We start from the raw sequence: 23,043 nt of genomic DNA on the forward strand, positions 1-23,043 counted from the left end.
GTGGAGGTGGTTGTGGTTATTTAAAAATTATACCGTTTATATCTGGAAGCAGAATTCCCCTCAATTCTCATGGGTCAACCAAAGGGTTATATATAGCAGTCTTAGTTATAAGAGAGGCTGGGAGAGCAAATATCTGGCAAAAGGAAAAGACAATTGCCATGATTCATCCCCTGAGGTGGGACACATTGCCACATTTTATAGAATTGGAGTTCTTTTAACAGGGAAGAGGGAAGGACAATGGAATTAGGTATCAGCTGACAGTTTCTGCCACAATTTCTATTGTGTGTCAGGCATTGTCAGGTGTTTTACAAACATTTCAGTGTAATGTTCACATGGTTTATTAAGTTAGGCACTATTAGCCATATTTGACAAATGAGGAATTGATCCTCAGATTTTTTGTAACTAGCTCTAGTGAAATCATGAGCAAATAATGACAAAACCAGAATTCAAACTCTGTTAGGTCAAAGCCCACATTACTCCACTATCTTTCTCTTGTCAAATATTCCCAAGTGTTTTTTTCTCCTCTACAGTTCCAAGTTCTCATTCTGACAGTGAAAGTGAGTATTCTGCTTCCAACTCAGAGGATGATGAAAGAGTTGCACAGGAATATGAAGAGGACAGTAATGAAGTCGTATTGAGCCAAAAGATCCAAGCCCAGAACAGAGTAGTTTCAGCTCCTGTTTGCAAAGTAACACCTTCTAAGAAGATGAAGAGAAATAAAACAGTAAGTCAGGACGGAGACTTTTAACCTTAAATAAAAAATAGTGTAATACTTCAAAGATAGGATACTCTGAGATAAGAGAGCCAAATGTGGGGAAGTCCAGTATTATTTCCCCCCCGCCTTCTTCACTTTCCTCTATTTTCGTAGCCCTGTACATTTTCTTAAATATTGCAATGAATCTCTATCATATAAGCCTATAATATAGAATCTCCTCAAGAATAGGAACTGTATCTTTTTTCTTACATTTTCAATTTACTATACAAATTAACAGTTCAATACAGGAATTTCAAAAACAGACCAAAAAAAAAACCCAAACCCAGTGCCGTCGAGTTGATTCCGACTCATAGCAATTGGAAACCCTGGTGGTGTAGTGGTTAAGTGCTATGGGTGCTAACCAAAAGGTTGGCAGTTCAAATCCACCAGGCGCTCCTTGGAAACTCTATGGGGCAGGTCTCCTCTGTCCTATAGGGTTGCTATGAGTCGCTGTGAGTCAAAAACAGAAGTCATTTATAATCCAGTCTTTCTAAATATCTCATTTTCATTTATAATGTTTTCTCCCAGTCTTCAAATAAGTGCATATATTTATACTTTAGAATAGAAATCTTAGTGAAAAAAGTTTTATGTTCTTTTTGTACTTAAAAATTTTCCATGTTTTTACATAACCTTCGTTTTAATACCAAAATATCATTAATCAAGTTTCTATTTTGAAATATTTATGTTGTTTTTTATTTTCACTGCTGTAGGTAATGAATCAATACCTATGTTGTTATTATTCTTCCCCTCTCTTGACTTATTTTCATAGAATAAAGCCCAGGACTGAGATGAGGGTAGAAAAGTGCATGGCATGTGTTTCCTAGTTTGCTGCTGCTTTGAGTTGTACCAGTTCACAGTGACATCAACAGCATGAGTGTATCATTTTTAATATAAACTTACTAGGGTTAGCATCGTTATTTTTTTTTAACTTTAGCTCCTATTTAGGAGCTCCTTAGGCCTCTTAATATATTACCAAGATTAGCTTTCTGTAGCCACTTTTGCCTTTTTTTCTCCCCAAGGAAAATGTAAGGTATTTCATGTTTTAAGTGAGTATTCTACTTATAGCCTCTTCTATATCTTACTTTGTCAATTGAGTATGTCTTCCCCTCCTCAGTGGTAATACATTTGTTTGTAAAGCTAAAAAAAAAAAAAAAAGACCAAAGTGATTGATTTGCTTAGGAGCCTAGTAACTTAAAGTTTTACTTTTTCCAATAGTTCTATTCATACAGTTAAACTGCTTCAAAAAGTTAAAAGCTACACACTGAAAACTCTCCCTCCCTCACCTGTGCCCACTGCCCCCACCTCCCACAGTACGTGAACACTGTTGTTTTATAATGTATCCTTTTAAAGGTTTTTTTTGCATATATAAACAAGTATATATATTCTTACTTAATCTCCCTTTTATACAAAAGATGATGTACTATACACACAGTTCTGCATTTTGCTTTTCGATCTAACAGTACATTTTGAAGATCTTTCTGTATTAGCCTTTTTTTTTTTTTTTTTAATTTAAATCCCTGCGTAGTGTCTATATACATATGGATATACCATAATTTATTTAACCAGTCCTTATGGATGGACAGAAGGAGCCCTGGTGGCACAGTAGTTAAGTACTCAGCTGCTAACCAAAGGTTGATGGTTTGAACCCACCAGCTGCTCTGTGGGAGAAAGATGTGGCAATCTGCTTTCATAAAGATTATAGCCTTGGAAACCCTACGGGTTTCTACTGTTTCTAGCAGTTCTCCTCTGTCCTGTAGGGTCTCTGTGAGTCAGAATCAACTCCACGGCAATGGGTTTGATATGGATGGATGGACATCAGTGTGTCGTAGCTAGTCTTGCTGTTATACACTGTGCAGTACTGCAGTTAATAACCCTTGTACATAGTCATTTCTTACATGTGTTTTATTTATCTGCAGGATAAGTTGCTTGGTCAGAGAATAAATACCTTAGTAATTTTGATAAATATTACTAAATTATCCTCCATAGTTATTGTTTTAATTTATACTGTATGAAAATACTTGTTTACTTGCTGCCTTGCCAAGTAAATGTGTTACCAAACTTATCCCAGTATTGTTATAATTTGCACTTTGCTTAGTTGAGTAAAACTGAGCATCTGTTTATATGTTGAAGAGCCGTTTGTATTTCCTTTTCTGTGAACTGCTTATTCACATGCTTTGTCCATTTTTCTGTTAGGTTGTTGGTCTTTTCCTAATCAGTTTGTAGGAGTTCTTTATATATTACCAAGATAAGCTTTTATAGCAACTTCTGCCTTCCTTTTTTCCCCCAAGGAAAATGTAAGGTATTTCACATAAGAAAAAATTCAGTTAATAAACTAACATAGGAAAATGTTCAACACTGTAGACAACAGAGAGATGTGCACAAAGATGTTCATAGCAACATTATGCATAATACAAAATTGAAAACAACTTAATTGTCCATCCATAGGGAAATGGTTAAGTAAGTTATAGCATATATACTCAGTAGACTGGTATATAAACATTAAAAGTGATAATTATACAGTGGCATGAAAAATTCATGAATTGCCAAGTGAAAAAATTGATACAAAATTATGTATGCCATTATAACCAAAAGTCACTTAAATAAAAGGACTAGAGCAAGACAGTAATCATGAATAAATTTTTTTCTTTTGTTTTCATTGTAATTTGTTACAATACCTATACAGAAATACTTTTTTATTTAATTGATAGAAACCAGTTACATTAGGAAGATAAAAATTTAGGAAGACTTGTAAAACTTAGGAATTTGGGTAGTGTATTTGGTCTTTGTAATGTTTTTGATTGCTAAACTATGATGGCCCAAATTGCTTTTGGTTTATAGGCTATTACAGAAACTGTAGTACACCTCTCTGGGACAGAGTTTGACAGTGCTATGGGATATCACATGGGTCACGTGCTGGATTGTCTTGGATTTATAGTAAGGGAACATACAAATCAGGTCTGAGTGTAATTATCAGGGATACATAGTGTGTTATAGTCCTCTTATAGGGAGGGAAAGCTCTGACTTATATTTCTGTGTTGGAGAAATGATGCAGAGCAACAGATTTGGGGCTACTCTAAGGGACACAATGAACATATATACGAATGCACCATGAAAGCCCCTTGGTCTGTATAGAGCAAGCTCCTCTTTTCCACATCTGAGCTCCCCCTTGAAAGTAAAGTTGGAGCAGCCCCTAATGCAAGGGACATCAGACATGTCTATCTAGAAAACTATATAGAATGCTGGATCCTGTAGCAAGAATAAAAACTTGTCAAGTCAACTCCAACTCATGATGACCCCATGTTTGTCACACTAGAACTACACTCTGTAGGGTTATCAATGGATGGTTTTTCAGAAGTAGATCTACCAGACCTTTCTTCTTAGGTGCTTCTGGGTGGACTCAAAACTCCAACCTTTCGGTTAGCAGCTGAGCACATTAACTGTTTGCACCACCCAGGGATTTGTAATATTATAACTAGGGCAGCTAATGAAACTGAACATGTTCAGGTTGCATGTAAATTTTTCTATTCCTACCTGTAGTACAAACCCTTTCTATGTAACCTGGTTCGCACTTTGCACTTGAAAATCTAGAATGAATACAAGAGAATTTTCCTTGAGCCTCTAGTTAATCAAATGAAAGTTTAAATTTAGAGACAAGGCACCAATGATTAAAAAGTATGGTATTGATACATGACTATACAGACAGACCAGAATAGAATGTCCAAAAATAGACACAGATATATTGAGGAATTTAGTTTATGCTAAAAGTGGCATCTCAATTCAGTTGTATAAAAGTAGACTTTTGATTAGACAATTGGAGGCAGAACGTCTCAGTTATATCTTTTTATATAGTTTTGGTTTTATAACATTGGGGATATGTTTAAGTCGGTGTATGTAATAAATGATGTGGCCATAGACCCATGTTGACTTGTTTGGAAGAACACTGAGAAAAGGCTTTTTATCCTAGTACTCTGTGTAAAGGTTCAGAGCAGATGTAGGAAGCCTACTTCTTGAGTATCTTCCTGTCCCTTCCCTCCCACCCTGGAGATTAGTTCTGTCCAGAGATAGAAAGTAGAACAAGTAGTGGGCCATTTTACTGGAATAGTAGGCAGGTCTTTTTTTTACCTTGCTGTTGATTTCTTCCCCATTTTTCACAGTTCTTTAACTGTACTAATAGTAAACAATTTGCTAGGACTGTTTGAGAAGCAAACATGAGTCCTGATACATAAAAATCTTTTTTTTTTTTTTTAACTCAAGTGGAGATTATAAATTGGCACTTAGGAATCATTTTTAGGAGCAGATTACTTCAATTTAGTCATTTCTTTAACCTTTATGAACCTAAGAGTTACTCAGTTCTATTATTGGAATTAAATATGCTTGGTCCTTAACGTTAAAAAGAAAATACCATCTATCAAAGAATTTCATATGTTCTATTTTACACTGTTTTTACTGTCTAGTTTTGGTATAAAACAGGTGTCTAAAACTACTAAGAACTGACTTTGCTCTCTCCACTTTCAGAATGACTTAGTAGAAGAGTATTTTGAAGCTCATAGCAGTTCAAAAGTTTTAACCTCTGATAGAACACTCCAGAAACTAAAGAGAGCAAAACTGGATCAGGTATGTTGCAAGGAGTGTAACTTGTAAACCTTTCTTATTGCAAGCTGAAAAATACACTACATGAGCAACGGATTTGAAGAGTAAGGCTACACAAGCAGAATTCTTGTACTGATCAAGTGAATACCAATTAATGTGAAAAAATTATTGCACATTTATTTTGTTGTATAAGTGGTAGATAATTCACTGGACTAGAGTTCTCTTTGGCATAGAAAACTATATTTTTTTCTCTTATTTTATCATTTCTCCAAGGTCTATAATAAGGGCCATAGTTTCATTGATATCTATCTACTGTTAATCTCAGTTATTCATTTAACTCATTTATTCATTAATTCTCACACTGGTCATAAAGACTGTGGCCTGATATCCTCTGAATTACAAAAAAAAAAAAAAAAACTTTACAAAACAGCAGAGAGTATTCTGCTAAATGATGTTATGGGAAACCTGCCCATTATGGTAAGACAATGAGGTTACTATATACTGTGGTTCCATGTGCTCATTTTACTAAAAATACCCCACAATTGTACTAGTTGGGATTTTGACTGATACCTCCCTAAGAGAGGAAATCTTTCTATAGGAGGTGGAGTTGATAATCTGAGTAAAGAAGAGATTATTATTAGCTCAGAGAGTACCAAGATTTTTTTACTCAGAACTTGTGTTATTTTCTAAGGTGCCCAAGACTTTTGAGATAGGAATTTTAGTTTGGGACTAGCTATAGAAAAGAGAGAGGAGGCTATAGGTAAGTCTTTATGACCTGATAACATGGTACTGTGTTTTTTGTTACCTGGTTCATAGGTATTAAGACTCAGATCAGAGACTAGCTAGCTGAAAATGCAAGTCAAGAAGCCAGCTTATTCCAAGGAAGAGATGATGCTAACATCTGCTTAGTGCATATATTTTTGTAGAAGTAAAATGGGAAAAGGATAAATGAATGTAGGGTCAAAGTAGGAGTTCAGGGACCTGGAGGCAAAAAGACCTCCAGGAGGATGAAAGAAACACTTCATGACAATGAGAGAGGTGAAGGCCTTCCAGTGATTGTGGAAATAGTTAACAAATACAATCTCATTGACGTGTGGCAATAAGCATTTATTTGTCATGTTTGCTTTCATCAGTGGACTAGCCAAGGCATGTTCTCATGGCAATGGCAGAGTCAAGAGAGCAAGTGGAAAAACACAAGGCCTCTTAAAGCCCAGCCTCAGAACTGGCACATTATCACTACCACCTTCATTCTAGTAGCCACAGTGAATCATGTGGCTGAAAACAAAGTCAAGAGGCGTGAAACTATACTCCACCCCTTTAGTGGGAGGGACTGCAAAGTCATGTGGCAAAGGGTATGATTACAGGGAAGGGGGAAGAATTAGAGCCAGTAGTGCAATTCTTCACAGACGCTAAGTTTGAATTGAGAGTGCATAGATTTTTTTAGATAATAAAACGTTCCAGCATTCACACTTTGAGTATTCTGGATAATCCTGTGTAAATGACTACAGGCAGTCCCTGGGTTACAAACGAGATCTGTTCCCAAGTCTGACTTTAAGTTGAATTTGTAGGTAAGTCAGAACAGGTACATACGGTTCTTATTTGGTGTCAGTCAAATGTTTATCTTAGTACATAGTATATATTTTACTTTTCTGTGCATATAAAACATATAAACACTTCCAAGCTGCAGTGTTTTCATGAGCGTCACAAGGTAGTGCATGCATTCGTTATTACGAACCATTGTATGAATTTGGCTTAAGTTTTATATATAACAAGCTTTATGGCAGTCTGTTCTTAAGTACTAGTTGTCTGTAAGTTGGACGTTCATAACCTGGGGACTGCCTGTACTGGAAGGGATATTAGAGCTTTTTCTACCCTTTTAGGGCAAAGGAGCCCTGGTAGTACAGTGGTTAAGCTCTTGGCTGCTAACTGAGAGGTCAGCCATTCAAACCTACCCAGCAGCTTCTGGAAAGAAAAGACCTGGGAATCTACTACCATAAAGACTACAGCCTAGGAAACCCTATGGATCAGTTCTAGTCTGTCCTAGAGGGTCGTCGCTATGAGTTGGAATCGACTCAGCAGCACACAACAACATAATAAATTCCGAAAGGAATGACAAAGATTTTTAAAACTACCTATTTAGAAGTTTTACTGAGAGCTAGTCCTATTTTCTTTAAGCATGTGGATAAGTGAAAACTATACAGGTCAGAAAGCCTAGAATGTTGATTGCAAGCCTAGCTTTCAGAATTAAAAGACTATGTTACTTTAAAGGTAGAATCTTGGTAATTGCAGGGTAAAAACTTTGCCGTACTTACAAAAGATAAAAAAAAATTGTCAAAATAGCTTTTGGAAGAGAATCAGTGGTATGTTTATTTTACTAGCGATAACGGTAAATTATAAAGAAACTTTAATGTTTTCTCAAGAATTAATATTGTACTGTTACTCTATGCTTTTACAGTTTTTCAAATCCATAGGTTTTTTAAAGTCTATCTGGATTTGTGGTCAAAGCTGGGAGGCAGGGTTAATCATTTCCTATGGTAATGATCTTTTTAGCAATTAAAGCCTTATATTTGGAATTTATAATCATGTAAATAGTTCTAGACAAAGCATAGCAAATTCTTCATTGTTACTACATATTTATACTATTAACAAGATGACAAAAAGAATGTTTAAAGAAAAACTTAGGAAAACAAATAGGTAAATCATATGTGAAGTGGTGTGTGTATTCAGTTAATGTCCTGCACACGTCACCACCCAGATCAAAGCATGTTTCTACTAATGACTTCTAACTTCTGCCTCTAGGGAGAGATTTTCCATTTGGATTGACTTGATGTATTTGTTTTGAGAGTGATTTTTTCCCCTCTTTCCTTTCTTTTTAAGCAAACTTTGCGTAACTTACTGAGCAAAGTTTCTCCTTCCTTTTCTGCTGAACTTAGACAACTAAATCAGCAACATGAGCAGTTATTTCATAAGTGGATGTTGCAGTTACAGTAAGTATTACAGTCATTGCAAACCCTTGTAAAACAAAGGGCGATATATTTATATAAATCTTAATGTTAAGAGGAAAACAATGTAATATTTTTCTTTTTACAATAAATGATATATATTAAAAATAGCTATTTTTCTAATTTTATGAGTCAAGTAGAAATTTCACATAATTGTATGACTCTTCTCAGAATTCTACAATTCTAAGAAATTTGTGCTTTCTAAGTGTATCAGACTTGGTAGCCCAGTGGTAAAATAAATAACCTTTTTATAAGTTATTACTCATAAAAATATTTAAACTCTAATATGTCAAGATTAATAAATATATCAATTAAATTTTAGTCGGTTTTCCACGAGTTTCTGAAATGAAAGAATATATATATCTTTTAGTAGATGTATATATTCTGTATACATATACCAAAGACCTTCACAATTTTGAGTTCTGTTCTATAAACATTATTTTACCATTTTTGAAATTATTTCCTAGACCGTTTTTTTTCCAATTTTACCAGTTTTCAAATGCCTCAGGTTAGATTTTAAATTTCTGTTAGAGTGATTAAAATCAAAACGTAGCAGTTTTATTAATATAAAAAAAACAAAGTGCTTAAGATGTACACCAATATGAATACACACACATACTCAATTACAGTGTCACTGGGGCGAATAAAAAGGCCGGTCCACCAAACAATAAAAATGCAGAAATTGCAAGAATTGCCCACAGTCTATCCTGGTTTTCTTTTGCCAATAATAGGTCCAAGAGTTGTTCTGGGAAGGGAATGGCTACCTTCCCTGCAGGCATCTCAGCTTCTCTCAATAACTGTTTATGATTTTATACATTATAAATTTATAAAGCAGCTCTTCACTCTAATCTTATCCTTTCTCCTAGATGTCAATTCTGAGATAACTTGATTTGCTTTGCTATCCAGCCTAGATCTCATAGCCAGCTACCTAGTAGAATTCCTAACCTCTTGAATTCCCTTCCTTCTTTCTTTCTGCTACTTTTGCCTTACTAGTTGCCTGCTTTTAAGGGTTATCTCTTTTCTGTTCTTCTATTTCTAGGCTGTCCTGCATTACTAGAGAGCGTCACATAAATGCTGTTTGCTGATTGACTTCCATGACAATCATGAAGTTGCACTTTAGACTGACCCCTAGTGCTTGGTGTTCTGGGTGGTCTCATTGACTGTCTTGGCCTCCACTGCTTTTTGTATGCTGAATGACTCCCCTAACTGTATCTCCAACCCAGACCTCACTCCTCAGAAGCAGACATGGATTTCTGAATATATATTGGAGGTTTCCACTTAGATACCCTATAAATAATTCAACGTACATAAAATATAACTTACCCTAAACCCATTATTCCCACCTAACCCTGCTACCCACCACAGTGAATACCATCCAATTTACATAGTTGCCTATGCCAAAAAGCAAAGTTTTTCTTAAAAATTTCTTTTCTCTCAACATCTGCATCTAATCAGTGTCTATATCCTATTGATTTGACCTCCTAAAAAGCTTTTGATACCTTACATTTTTCTCCATGACACCTAACTCAAGTCATCATCATCTTTTGCCTGGATTACTGAAATAACTTCCTGATTGTCTCTAGTTTTGCTCCTCCATCCTATCTGTTCCCCATACATACCCAGTGCGATCTTTCTAAAATGATCACGTTATTTTTCTACTTAAACCTTCCAGTTAATGCCTTAGTTATTTTTAAATGTTCACTGTCTTTAGAGTAAAGTCTAATTAACATCTTAGTGTGATTTAATAAGACCTTTGTGATCTGGCCCCCCTTTACCTTTTCATTTTACACCATCAATTTAAACTCTGCTTCAGCCTGTAAAACTTTTCACTTCCTTGCACTGGCCATGTTCCCCCTTGCCTTCAGGCATCTGTCACTTGAAAAATAATGGGAGCTAAAGAGAAAGCTATTGAAGGAGTTGGAATGATAAGCTTGGTGTACAGATAATAAAATTGTGCCTTTACCATGTATAAGTTTGGAATCAATATAGTTATTTATCTACCCCAATTCTTCCTATTCTTTGTAAGCTTAAATTAAGGAAACTGATTGATTATAAAAATGGTAAAGGAGATACTGAACTTTAATTTCATGAATGGTCTCTTTCCTGACAGCCTGGGATTCAACATTGTGCTTTATGGTTTGGGATCTAAGAGAGATTTACTAGAAAGGTTTCGAACCACCATGCTGCAAGATTCTGTTCATGTTGTCATCAATGGCTTTTTTCCTGGAATCAGTGTGAAATCAGTAAGTGTTGCCAAAATGTTAAAAGGAATAAAATTATATCCCATGCCAATCCATACCTCTCCCCCTCAGCCCCAATTAATAAGGATGCTACTTATCATTCTGGAACATGCACTTTAGAGGACTTTTGTTTTTAGCCTTCTTACTAATAGCATTGCATAGTGCTTAAGATCATGTGGTTAGACTCAGAGAGTTCTAGCTTCAAATCCCCATCTTTACCTTTCCTATTTTGTTACTATACGTATTACACTTCAGGGAAGTGTTAGCTTTGTTAACTATGCCAAAGATCAATGGTTCTTCTCTGAAAAATAAAATTATGGAGGGCTTCAACTCTGTTATACTTCTATGTCATTTTGGTAATCTAACATGATAAAAATTTAAGTAATAGTTTATAGTTTTATATTTATCATAGATCATTTTTACTCCAAAAGCTCATGTCTTTTAATCATTTGAAAATTAATTTACAGCTTTTGAGTGCTGGATATTAACTAATATAGTATTCCTTTTTAAAAGTGTCCTTGGTGTTTTTGTACTGTTTGCTTTGAAAGATCTATAGTTTTCTAATGTTTCTTATACTGCTGGGTTTTGTTTTTGTGCCCTCTTATGTTCTTTACGTCTTTGCTATTCTTTCTTTTTTTTCTTCTTAGCTGTAATTTATGGAAAAATAATTTAACAACTCTGAAACTATTGCCCTAAGATAATCTTTACTCATCTGTCGGGTTGTTATACTTGGGAGGCTTGCGTGTTGCTGTGATGCTGGAAGTTATACCATAGATATTTCAAATAGCAGGGTCACCCATAGTGGACAGGTTTCAGAAGAGCTTCCAGACTAAGACAGACTAGGAAGAAGGACCTGGCGGTCTACTTCTGAAAAAAATGGCCAGTGAAAACCTTATGAAAAGCAGCGGAACATTGTCTGATATAGTGCCAGAACATGAGCCCCTCAGGTTAGAAGGCACTGAAAATACAACTGGGGAAGAGCTGCCTCCTCAAAGTGGAGTTGACCTTAATGCTGTAGATGGAGTAAAGCTTTTGGGAACTTCATTTGCTGATGTGGCACAACTCAAAATGAGAAGAAACACCGGCAACTATCCGTTAGTAATCAGAACGTGGAATGTACGAAGTATGAAACTAGGAAAATTGGAAGTCTTCCAAAGTGAAATGGAACACATAAAGATCAATATCCTAGCCATTATTGAGCTGAAATGGACTGGTATTGGCCATTTTCAGTTGGACCATCATGTTTTCTACTGTACCAGGAATGACAAATTGAGGAGGAATGACATCACATTTGTCGTTAAAAAGAACATTTTAAGATCTATCCTGAAGTACAGTGTTGTCAGTGATAGGATAATATCTATATGGCTACAAGGAAGACCAGTTAATACGACTATTATTCAAATTTATGCACCAACCTCTAAGGCCAAAGATGAAGAAATTGAAGATTTTTTTATTAACTTCTGCAGTTTGAGATTGATCAAACATGCAATCAAGATGCATTGATAATTATTGGTGATTGGAATTCAAAAGTTGGAAACAAAGGATCGGTAGTTGGAAAATATGTCCTTGTGATAGAAACGATACTGGAGATCACATGATAGAATTGTGGAGATCAGCAGCTTATTCATTGCAAATACCTTTTTTCAACAATATAAATGATGACTATATACCTGGACCTCACCAGACGGAATAAACAGTTATCAATTTGATAACTCTGTGGAAACAGGAATCTCTTTCTGTGCAAAGAGACAATGAAGAAACTCAATATCATCAGTCAGAACAAGGCCAGTAGGCTGACTGTGAAACAGACCATCATTTGCTCCTATGCAAGTTCAAGTTGAAGCTGAAAAAAATAACAAGTCCACAAGAGCCAAAATACAACCTTGAATACATCCCACTTGAATTTAGAGATCATTTCAAGAATAGATTTGACTCATTGAATGCTAATGACCGAAGCCCAAATGAGTTGTGGGATGACATCTAGGGTATTATACATGAAGAAAGCAAAAGATCATTAAAAAGACAGGAAAGAAAGAAAAGACCAGAGGAGACTCTGAAACTTGCTCTTTAATGTAGAGCAGCTAATGCGAAAGGCAGAAATGATGAGGTAAAAGAGCTGAATAGAAGATTTCAAAGGGTTGCACAAGAAGACAAAGAGTTAGACCTGGAGTTAGAAAACCAAAAAGAAAGAACACACTTGCCATTTCTCAAGGTGAGAGAACTGAAGAAAGAATTCAAGCCTCAAGTTCCAGTATTGAAGGATTCTATAGGTAAAATGTTGAACAATGTAGGATGCATCTAAAGAAGGTGGAAGGAATACAGAGTAACTGTACCAAAAAGAATTGGTTGATGTTCAGCCATTTCAGGAGGTAGCATGTGATCAAGAACCGATGGTATTGAAGGAAGAAGCCTAAACTGCACTGAAGGCACTGGCAAAAAACAAATCTCCAGGAATCAGCAGAATACCAACTGAGATGTTTCAAAAAATAGATGTCACACTGAAGGTGCTCACTTGTCTATGCAAAGAAGTTTGAAAGACAGCTACCTGGCCAAAGAGTCCATATTTGTGTCCATTCCAAAGAAAGCTGATCCAACAGAATGCAGAAATTATTGAGTCATATCATTAATATCACGCAAGTAAAATTTTGCTGAAGGCAGTTTGAAAATGGCTACAGCATTACATTGACAGGGAGCTGCCAGAAGTTAAGCTGGATTCACAAGATGATGTAGAACAAGGGAATATCACTGCTGATGTGAGATGGATCTTGGCTGAAAGCAGAAAATACCAGAAGGATGTTTACCTGTGTTTTATTGACTATGCAAAGGCATTCGACTGTGTGGTTTCATAACAAATTTGGATAACATTGCTAAGAATGGGAATGCCAGACCACTTAATTGTGCCCACGAGGAAGCAGTGCATAGACCAAGAAGCAATCGTTCGAAAAGAAGGGGATGCTGTGTAGTTTAAAATCAGGAAAGGCATGCATCAGGGTTGTATCCTTTCACCATACTTAGTCTGTATACTGAGCAGGTAATCCTAGTTGCTGGACTATATGAAGAAGAATGCAGCATCAGGATTGGAGGAAGACGCATTAGCCTTCGATATACAAATGACACAACCTTGCTTACTGCAGTCAAAGAGGACTTGAAGCACTTATTGATGAAGATCAAAGACTGCAGCCTTCAGTATGGATTACACCTTAACATAAAGAAAGCAAAAATCCTCACAACTGGGCCAAGAAGCAACATCATGATAAGTGGAGAAAATATTGACGTTTTCACGGATTTCATTGCACTTGGATCGCAGTCAGTGCCTATGGAAGCAGCAGTCAAGAATTCAAACAACATATTGCATTGGGCAAATCTGCTGCAAAAGACCTCTTTAAAGTGTTACAAAGCAAAGATGTCACTTTGATGACTAAGGTGCTTTGGACATGTTATCAAGAGGGAGCAGTCCCTGGAGAAGGACATAATGCTTGGTAAAGTAGAGGGTCAGCAAGGGTGAAGGAGAGGAAGACCCTCAACGAGATGGATTAACACGGTGGCTGCAATGATAGACTCAAACATAGCAACAATTTTAAGAATGGAGCAGAACCAGGCAATATTTTGTTCTGTTGTACATAAGGTTGCTGACTCTATGGCACCTAACAACAACAAGATAATCCTTAAACTTTAAAGCAAAAATATCCCCTGAAGTTTTTTTAAAGACAAATAGTTTAGCTTAATCAATAAAGGATGTCTGCCTTGAGCATTATGCTCATTTAAGATCTGTCTATACGGGATCACTGGGTTTTCATATGGTATCAGACTGACAACAGCAACTTCGAAAGATTAGATAGGAACCTTAGGGAGAAGCGAGAATACTTTAATGGGAGAGGAACAACTCAGAAAAGGAGGATGAGAATGGTTGCACAACTCAAAAATGTAATCAGTGTCACTGAAATGTACATGTAGAAACCTGAAGTGGTATATTTTTTGCTGTGTATGTTTTCAACAACAAATAATTAGTAATAATAATAATTTAGATGTATTTCAGTTCCAGTAAAATTTTTAAAAATTTTTTAAAACTTGGACCAAAAAAACCAAACCCATTACCGGCTTATAGTGACCCCATAGGACAGATTAGAGCTGCCCCCATGGGGTTTCCAAGGAGCTGCTGGTGGATTCAAATTGCCAACCTTTTGGGTAACAGCTGAGCTCTTAACTACTTATACCACCAGGGCTTCTAAAACTTGGACAGGAAATTTAAATTCATTTGTAATTTATAAAAAAGGATTGATTTGCTATATGTGTTATCTATCCTGTATGACAGAAAAAGTTGTAATTGACATTGTACCTCTTGTACTTTTATAATACAGGTCCTGAATTCTATAACAGAAGAGGTCCTTGATCATGTGGGTACTTTCCGCAGTGTACTGGATCAGCTAGACTGGATACTAAACAAATTTAAAGAAGGTAACATGAAGTGGATGCTAAATAGTTGAGGGTGAAGTAGACACTTCTACTTATTCTTGTATTTGTCTACACAGAAATGAGGATTATTTTAATAACTGCACTTATCTTGGTGTAGTACTGATTTAGATTTCTCTAAAATAATGTCTTGTCTTTTTCTATGAAATGTTTCTGTGAACTTAGCTAAAAGAAGAGAGTTTTCCTTCAACCTTAGGTTTGTATAGCCTAATGCCTCTTATTTCAGGATAATTTGAAGATTTTGGGCAGTGTGGCATATCTCCAATTAATTGGTATATCTTTGGTATTTTTATATTGTTTAATTATTTATAAAACATTCTTATTTCTCTATTCTGAGTAAATGAAACTACATTGGGATGATGTCACAAACTCAAAATCTGTGGAATGGGAAAAAGACATGTCTTTGCTACACTTTTAGTGTGAATGTTTTAGTTATGGTAGCAATCAGAAAATTGGAATAAAATTATTCAGTTTCTACCAGTTAATTTTCATTTGGTCATTGTTTATGAATCAAAAGGAATAATTGATAATACTTAGCTGATTTTTTAGATAATTTTGTTTAGTCCTAACTCCATTTCTATAACACTTTTATTAATCTCATCAATATACTGTGCATTCTTAAGTTTTCTCTTTCCCTCACTTCCTAGCTGAACAATTTTTCTGTGCTAAATTTCGTCCTTTTAGGCTTCTCATGCCCATTTTATCTACAGTACTTTACAGACATGGACAAATACATTCTTATTCTAATGATACACATTTGAAAACAGACACAGTTGATGCTCAGTATTTGTGGATGTGCCCACTTGCTAAAATTAATTTGTATCCCCAAAGCCAACACTCGTGGCACTTTTACAGCCATTTGCAGACGTACGCAGAGCGGCAAGAATTTGAGTCACCTGGTCCACACGTACCCATCTGAGATGGAACAAGGTGACGTTCTGCCTTCTTGTTTCTGCTGTTATACAGTAAACAAATGTCCGTTCTGCCATCTTTTAACGCCTCGCCTTTCACACTTTTTGTTGGTGATTTCACTGTTGAAAATGACCCCCAAGCATAGTGCTGAAGTGCTGGCTGGCGGTCTTAAGCACAAGAAGGCTGTGATATGCCTTATGGAGAAAGTACATATATTAGGTAAACAAATCTGTTTGTTTTCAATTCTTCCAACTTTATTAGTTAATTAAAAGTCAATTGTTACCGTATTTTGCCCCTAGAATAATTTTGGGTTATTTTTCTGGACCCTCTTTAGTTCTCAGCATCTATTTTAATATGTAATGTTAATATATTCTCCCACATGTAGAATAATAAAAGCATCCTTTGTATCTCTTTACCACAGATCTTTGTGGTACAGCTCTATACTGTTTACATGCTCATTAAAGTAGGTGCCTAAGTCATTGAAAATACATTTTTTTTTTTATACTTTTGACTATGGTTTATCTTCTAGAATTCAAGGAACCTGCATTTGCAAAATGTGTCATCTCAGAATCTTTGTTACTATATTCTTTCTCTTGTCCCTCTAACCCCAGTAGGAGAGACATTTACTCTCTTCAAAAGGGCTGTCCATAATCATAGATGCCAAGAGTTCCATTTCTTACCAACCTCTAAGAGACTTTCTAATACCTTTGCCTTTTAAACATGCATAGATCTTTTTTCATCTTAAGAAAAAAATTCACCTGATTGTGATGCCCCTCCAGACTCTTTTATTTCCTGTTTCCATATAATTTCAGAGTTTTTGAAGTCATGTCATACTTTTTTTTTTTAACCCATTTCTTAATTTCTTGTTTCTGTGCTACCTGAACCATATGCTGTAATTTCTTTCTTACCAAACCCGTTGACCTTGGCTCATTCTTTGTTTATTCTGATCCCTGCTGTATTTGTATTTGTATTTGATGGTGCTGGCAGCTCCATCCTCTAAATTATTCCTTCATTAACTTTTGTGATGTTTTGCTTCCCTGACCTTCCTGATCCCTTGAGTACTTTCCTAATTCTCTTTTGTCTCCCTTGGCTTTTGCAATAATCAGGTTTTTTTTTTTTTTTTTAATATAACCTCTTAATGCTTAATAAAAGCTCTTTAATCAATAGGCTATTTTTGGCTTTTTTGTGCGTGTGCGTGTGTTCCCTCCCAGCCCCCTGCATTCCCACATGCAATGCAGCATGCATAGATTGACCTCCAATCTGTTATATGCATCTTACCTAAAAGTTCTCTTTTTTCCTATGCCTTATTAAAAACTGTTCCCCCACCCAGCGGCACCATGGAAGAAACAGGCCTGGAATCTGCTTCTGTAAAGATTACAGCGAAGAGAACCGTATGAAACAATTCTACTTTGTAACACACAGAATCAAGTCAAAAATCAGCAACAAAAACAAAATCAACAGCAAAAAACTGTGTTCTCTTCAGGGTCTGATTCATGTACTAACCATTCGAGTTAAGTCTCTAACCACTTCAGTCTCTACTGATTTCCTGTATTTTTTTTTTTTTTTTAAGACTTTAATAATAAATCTTTGCCTTTTGTATGAGCGTTTGGCATATCTTCCCAAATAAATGAATACATACCCTAAGCAGTATTTGGAGCACTGGTGGCGCAGTGGTTAAGAGCTACAGCTGCTAACCAAAAAAAGGTCAGGAGTTTGAATCTACCAGCCACTCCTTGGACACCCTATGGGGCAGTTCTGCTGTGTCCTGTAGAGTCACTATGAGTCAGAATCAACTCGACGGCAATGGGTTTTTAAGCAGTATTTATGGTGCTTTGATACATTCTTTAATACTTAGGCATTGTGTGTAGTAGAGACTTCACAAATACTCACTGAAAATAATAATCGAATTCCCTTTCTTTTTAGATTCTTCTTTAGAACTCTTCCTGCTCATCCACAATTTGGATAGCCAAATGTTGAGAGGAGACAAGAGTCAGCAAATTATTGGGCAGTTGTCATCTTTGCGTAACATATATCTTATAGCTTCTATTGATCACCTCAATGCTCCCCTCAGTAAGTTAAATATTACTATTTTTCTTTCTTGAGATATCCATCTTATAAAATTAATTTTCTTAATGTCACAATTCAGAAAATTTTTACTATTTTGTAGTATACTTTTCCTCTGATACATGTTTAAAGACACAACTTGCCAAAAAGATAGGTATCCTTAGTCTGATTTAGAGTGTAATTCTTAGAAATAAAATGTCAAATACTAAAAAGGGTGCTGGGACACATAAAATTACATGGGGTGGGAGAGAAAACCAAATTGTTATTTTGGTCTGTTTCTGTTCTTTGTGGTATTGCAATATTTATTTTATGAATTCATAGAGTTTATATTTAGCATGTAAATAAATATTCAGATGTTGATTGACAATGAAATTAGATTATTGGTTACTGATTTGGATGGGGAAATAGCAAAATTTTAAATCTCAGGATTCATTTTTTATTTAATGCTTTCTCATTCTTTCCTGAAATCTAGTAACATGACTGTGAAAATAATTTGTATTTCCTTATTTTTTTGGTCATGTGTCTAGTGTGGGATCATGCAAAGCAGAGTCTTTATAACTGGCTCTGGTATGAAACTACTACATATAGTCCATATACTGAAGAAACTTCCTATGAGAATTCTCTTCTGGTTAAACAGTCTGGATCATTACCACTTAGTTCCCTAATTCATGTCATACGAAGCCTTACTCCTAATGCAAGGTAAGAATGAAAACCATATTTTCTTTTTTAAAAAGTCCATACATTTAGAGGTATGCATTTCTAGGTTTTAATGGCAATACCAAGGTCCCAACATAGTTTGGAGAATTAAGGGAAATAGTAGTAGTAATAGTTACCAATACTAGATTATGCAGTAGGCAGACTACTCTGTAGTAGTCTACCAAGTTGCCCTGTAGCAAAGCAGGAGTTACCAACATTTTTTTTCTTAATCGATTTTAGTGGATTCTCCTTGAATTTTATGAGTTTCTTTTTTTGTTGTTGTTGTCATTGTTGGTATTTATAATACATATTAAATGTTATGATTTAGGCAATGAGTTCTTCACATGAAGCAGCTCATTTGCTCTTTTTTTTTTAAATAATTTATTATATTTTGTTTTTGAGAATGTATACACAGCAGAACATAAACTAATTCAGCAATTTCTGCATGTACAATTCAGTGACATTGATTACCTTCTTCAAGTTGTACAACTATTTTCACCCTCCTTTTCCAAGCCGTTCCTCCCCCTTTAACATAAACTCACTGTCCCCTTAATTTCCTGTCTGATCTTTCGAGCTGTTGTTGTCATTTTGATCCCATATAAATATACCTTAGAAGATCACAATGTTCAAGACAGACAGTTTTTACTAGTTAAGCTAAACTATTGTTTGGTTTTAAGAAGAGTTCAGGGAATATTTTTGGTTTAAGATTTAAAGGCTATCTCAGGGCGATAGTTTCAGGGGTTTATCTAGGCTCCAGAAAGTCTGGATTCCATGAGAATTTAAAATTCTGTTCTGTATTTTCTGCTTTTGATTATAGATTCTTCTATAGAATCCTTAATCAAAATGTTCAGTAATGGTAGCCAGGCACCATCTAGTTCTTCTGGTCTCATGGCAAAGGAGGCAGTTATTCATGAAGGCAATTAGCCACACATTCAATTTGCTCCTCCTATTCCTGCCTCTCCTCTGTTGCTCTAGGCTAATAGATACCAATTGTTGTACCTTTCATTTGATCTTCATAACCACTTTAAGCTAAATGGTAAATGGCACAGAGATTTTGATCCAAATCTGAAATTGATTCATTTTTCATTTTTGAATAGTATTTCATTATGTACTCATACTGTATCCATTCTACTCTTGATGGACTTTTGGATTGTTTCTTGTTTAGAACTATGATGAACGAGATTGTTAGGAACATTGTTGTAAACATTTTGTGGTGACCATGTGTACAAGTTTATCTAAAGTATATTACTGAGATTGAAATTATTGCATCATACGATCATATCTGCACCTTTTCTAGATAATATTTCCAAGATGATTATACATATATACAAGGACAAGAAAATGCCTGTTGTGCTTTCATACTTGGTATTGTCAGATTTTTTAAACTTGTCAATCTGGTGGCTGTAAGAGCATTTTATTATGGCTTTAATTTACTCTTCACTAATTACAAAATAAGCCCTTCTTTGTGTGTTTTTTGGCTGTAAAGACTTCTTTCGTCAGGTTCCGTTTTTACACTTTCTACATATTTTTCTGTTGAATTGCTTGCTGGTTTTAATCAGTCTACAAAAGTATCATTCATTATTATGTTGGTTTCCTAGGGCTGCTGTAGCAAAATACCACAAATCGATTGGCTTATCAGGACAGAAATTTATTTTCTCAGAGCTCTGGAGGCTGAGAGTTGGAAACCTGAGCGACAGCTGTGTTGATTCCTTCTGAGGCTTTGAGGGAAAGTCTGTTCCATGCCTCTCTCATAGCTGCTGGTAGCTCCAGTCATTCCTTGGATTACAACTGCAGCGTTGCATGAGTACTTCCTCTGCCTCTCTGTCTCTGTGCATCATCTTGGCATTTATAAGGACATTAGTCATATATGATTAGGACCCACCCTACTCAAGTATGACCTCATGTTAACCTAACTAATACCTTCCCGAAAGACTATTTCCAAACAAGGCCATGTTCACAGGTATTGGAGGTTAGGACTTCAACGTATCTTTTTAGGGGACAAAATCCAATCTGTAACATCTATCTGTTGTTACATAACAAATTACTCTAAAACTTCATGGCTTAAAAATATATTTGTTAAAAAAAAAAAAAAACACGTCTGTTAACTGTTAGTTTCTGTGGGTCTGGTCTGTGTGAAGCTCAGATGAATCCTCTGGCTCAGGTTCTCCCATAAGTCTACAGTCATCTTAAGGCCCAACTATAAAGAATCGACTTCCTAGTTCATTCATTGCATTGTTCACAGAATTCATTTCCTTGCAGGTTGTTCAACAAAAGCCTCAGTTCCTCATGAGGTATTGATGAGGTTTCCCTCATTTCCTTACCTTGTGGGCCTCTTCATAGAACATAATGGCAGCTTGCTTTATTAAAGCAAGCAGGCAAGGGGCAAGAGATACCATGCTAGCAAGACGTAATCTATTTGTTAGAAGCAAATTACTAAATCCAGTATATACTCAAGGGAGAGGATTACATAAGAAGTAGGATCACAGGGAGCCATGTCAGAAGCTGCCTATTTTGGACACTATTCTTTTGTCAGTTAATGTGTTGTATATAACTTTTCTTACCCTCTGGCTGTCTTTTCATTTTCTTTATTATGCCTTTTAATGAGAAGTTTTAAGTTTTAATGTAGTCCATTTCATCAGTGTTTTCTTTGGTAAGTGCTTTATGTAACTTGTTTAAGAAAGCCTTAACTACTCCAGGTCATGAAGATATTCACCTATATTACCTAAAAATATAAAATGTCTTTCACATTTAGGTTTTAATCCACCATTTATTGAAACTCCCTTCCTTATCCCACCCCCAGCCCTATTTGTTATGGACTCCAGGTTTCCCTTTAATGTGTGGGTCTGTTTCTCAGCCCTCTGTTCTATTCCACTGGTTTATTTGACTCTACCTACTCTATACCAGGAAACCCTGGTGACATGTGGTTAAGTGCAATGGCTGCTAACCAAAAGGTCAGCAGTTCGTATCTACCAGGTGTTCCTTGGAAATTCTATGGGGCAGTTCTACTCTGTCCTATAGGGTCACTGTGAGCTGCAACTGACTCGATGGTTTAACTCTATACCTACTCTGATTCTCATTGTCTTCAATACTATGGTTTAATAATAAGTCTCAGTGTCTAGTAGAGCAAGTCTCACACCTTGATTTCTTTCTAGAGCCTTGGCTAATCTTGGCCCTTGGCATTTCCATGAAAACAGTCATCGTGTCAAGCTCCATCACCCAAAAAAAAAAACTGCTGGGATTTTTGTTGGGGTTGCAGTAGAGTTATAAATCAAATTAGAAAGATTTGATGTCTTTACAATATTGCGTTTTCTAATACATTCATGTACATCTCTTACATAATGAAGCTTTCGCATGTTTCTCCCCATAGAGGTCTTACACGTAATTTGTTAGTCTTATTCTTGGATGTTTCGTATATTTGATGCTATTGTGAACGGTAATTTTTCTTCTAACTTCGTTGCTGGTATATTGAAATACAATTCATTTTTATATATTGATTTAAATGAAGATTTTTTTAAAGTAATACTCGAGCTAGTAAGAATGTGCTTATATGGGCCCTCAAATGCTGCAGTGGGTATGCAAATTAATAGAAGTATTTCTGGAAGACAGTTTTGTAATATGTATCCAGAGTTTTATTGATAAGAGATTTTGTGTCTCAAGACCATTCTTATTATCAAGTCTCATTTTATAGAATTTTGGATGTAAAAGATAATAATAGGCCAAGCTGAATAGGAACATCTCTTAGAAAAGGCTTTTTAAAATATATTCCTGATTTCAAAAGTTCCTACCTTTTTACCCAGTATTTTTTCAAAACTGAATAATGTGCAAATTCCTCTCAAAGGACCACCCCCCTCAAAAATTGATTCAAGTAATGTTGCTGTAATAGATGCCAACATAAAACTGGGTATTTTTCTTTTAGGCTGATTTGTACACTGGAAGATGAGATTAGCATTTCAGTGATATTGAAATATGCATTAAATAGGTATCTAATCAAAATTTTTGATGGATTGGCAACAGAAAAAAATCTTTATTCTAGTTTTCATATTACACCTACTGCCAATAGACTATTGCAAATTGCTGTGTATATAAAGGTGAGGGTTGGGGGGGGTCCATGCAATGTAACTACTCACAACATTAAATATGATACTCAGTGCTCTAATGCAAATATCTTTTAGCTTTGCTTAGCCAAAATATCTGTGTGCTAGCCTCTAACACCTTTTTTTCCTAATTTAAACTACTTTTAAATTGTTCATTCTGCAAACTGCAGTATCATACAGCCTTTATATGGTATGGATATGATTAATCAAAAATCTTAACT

General features: G+C 35.6%; 1 protein-coding gene across 4 annotated transcripts in view; it reads left to right on the forward strand.

The window, feature by feature from the left end:
• The window catches only part of ORC2 (origin recognition complex subunit 2), a 46,855-nt gene that overhangs the window by 16,982 nt on the left and 6,830 nt on the right, over window positions 1–23,043 (forward strand). For all 4 annotated transcript variants that reach the window (XM_010602524.3, XM_010602525.3, XM_023542489.2 and 1 more), the window contains 7 exons: window positions 531–724; window positions 5,270–5,368; window positions 8,222–8,331; window positions 10,457–10,589; window positions 14,945–15,041; window positions 17,892–18,038; window positions 18,560–18,731. In XM_010602524.3, coding sequence (XP_010600826.1) covers window positions 531–724; window positions 5,270–5,368; window positions 8,222–8,331; window positions 10,457–10,589; window positions 14,945–15,041; window positions 17,892–18,038; window positions 18,560–18,731 — 952 coding nt within the window. The remainder of the gene's footprint in view (window positions 1–530; window positions 725–5,269; window positions 5,369–8,221; window positions 8,332–10,456; window positions 10,590–14,944; window positions 15,042–17,891; window positions 18,039–18,559; window positions 18,732–23,043) is intronic.

The sequence above is a fragment of the Loxodonta africana genome, chromosome 6, assembly GCF_030014295.1.
Source record: "Loxodonta africana isolate mLoxAfr1 chromosome 6, mLoxAfr1.hap2, whole genome shotgun sequence".
Taxonomy (NCBI): Eukaryota; Metazoa; Chordata; class Mammalia; order Proboscidea; family Elephantidae; genus Loxodonta; species Loxodonta africana.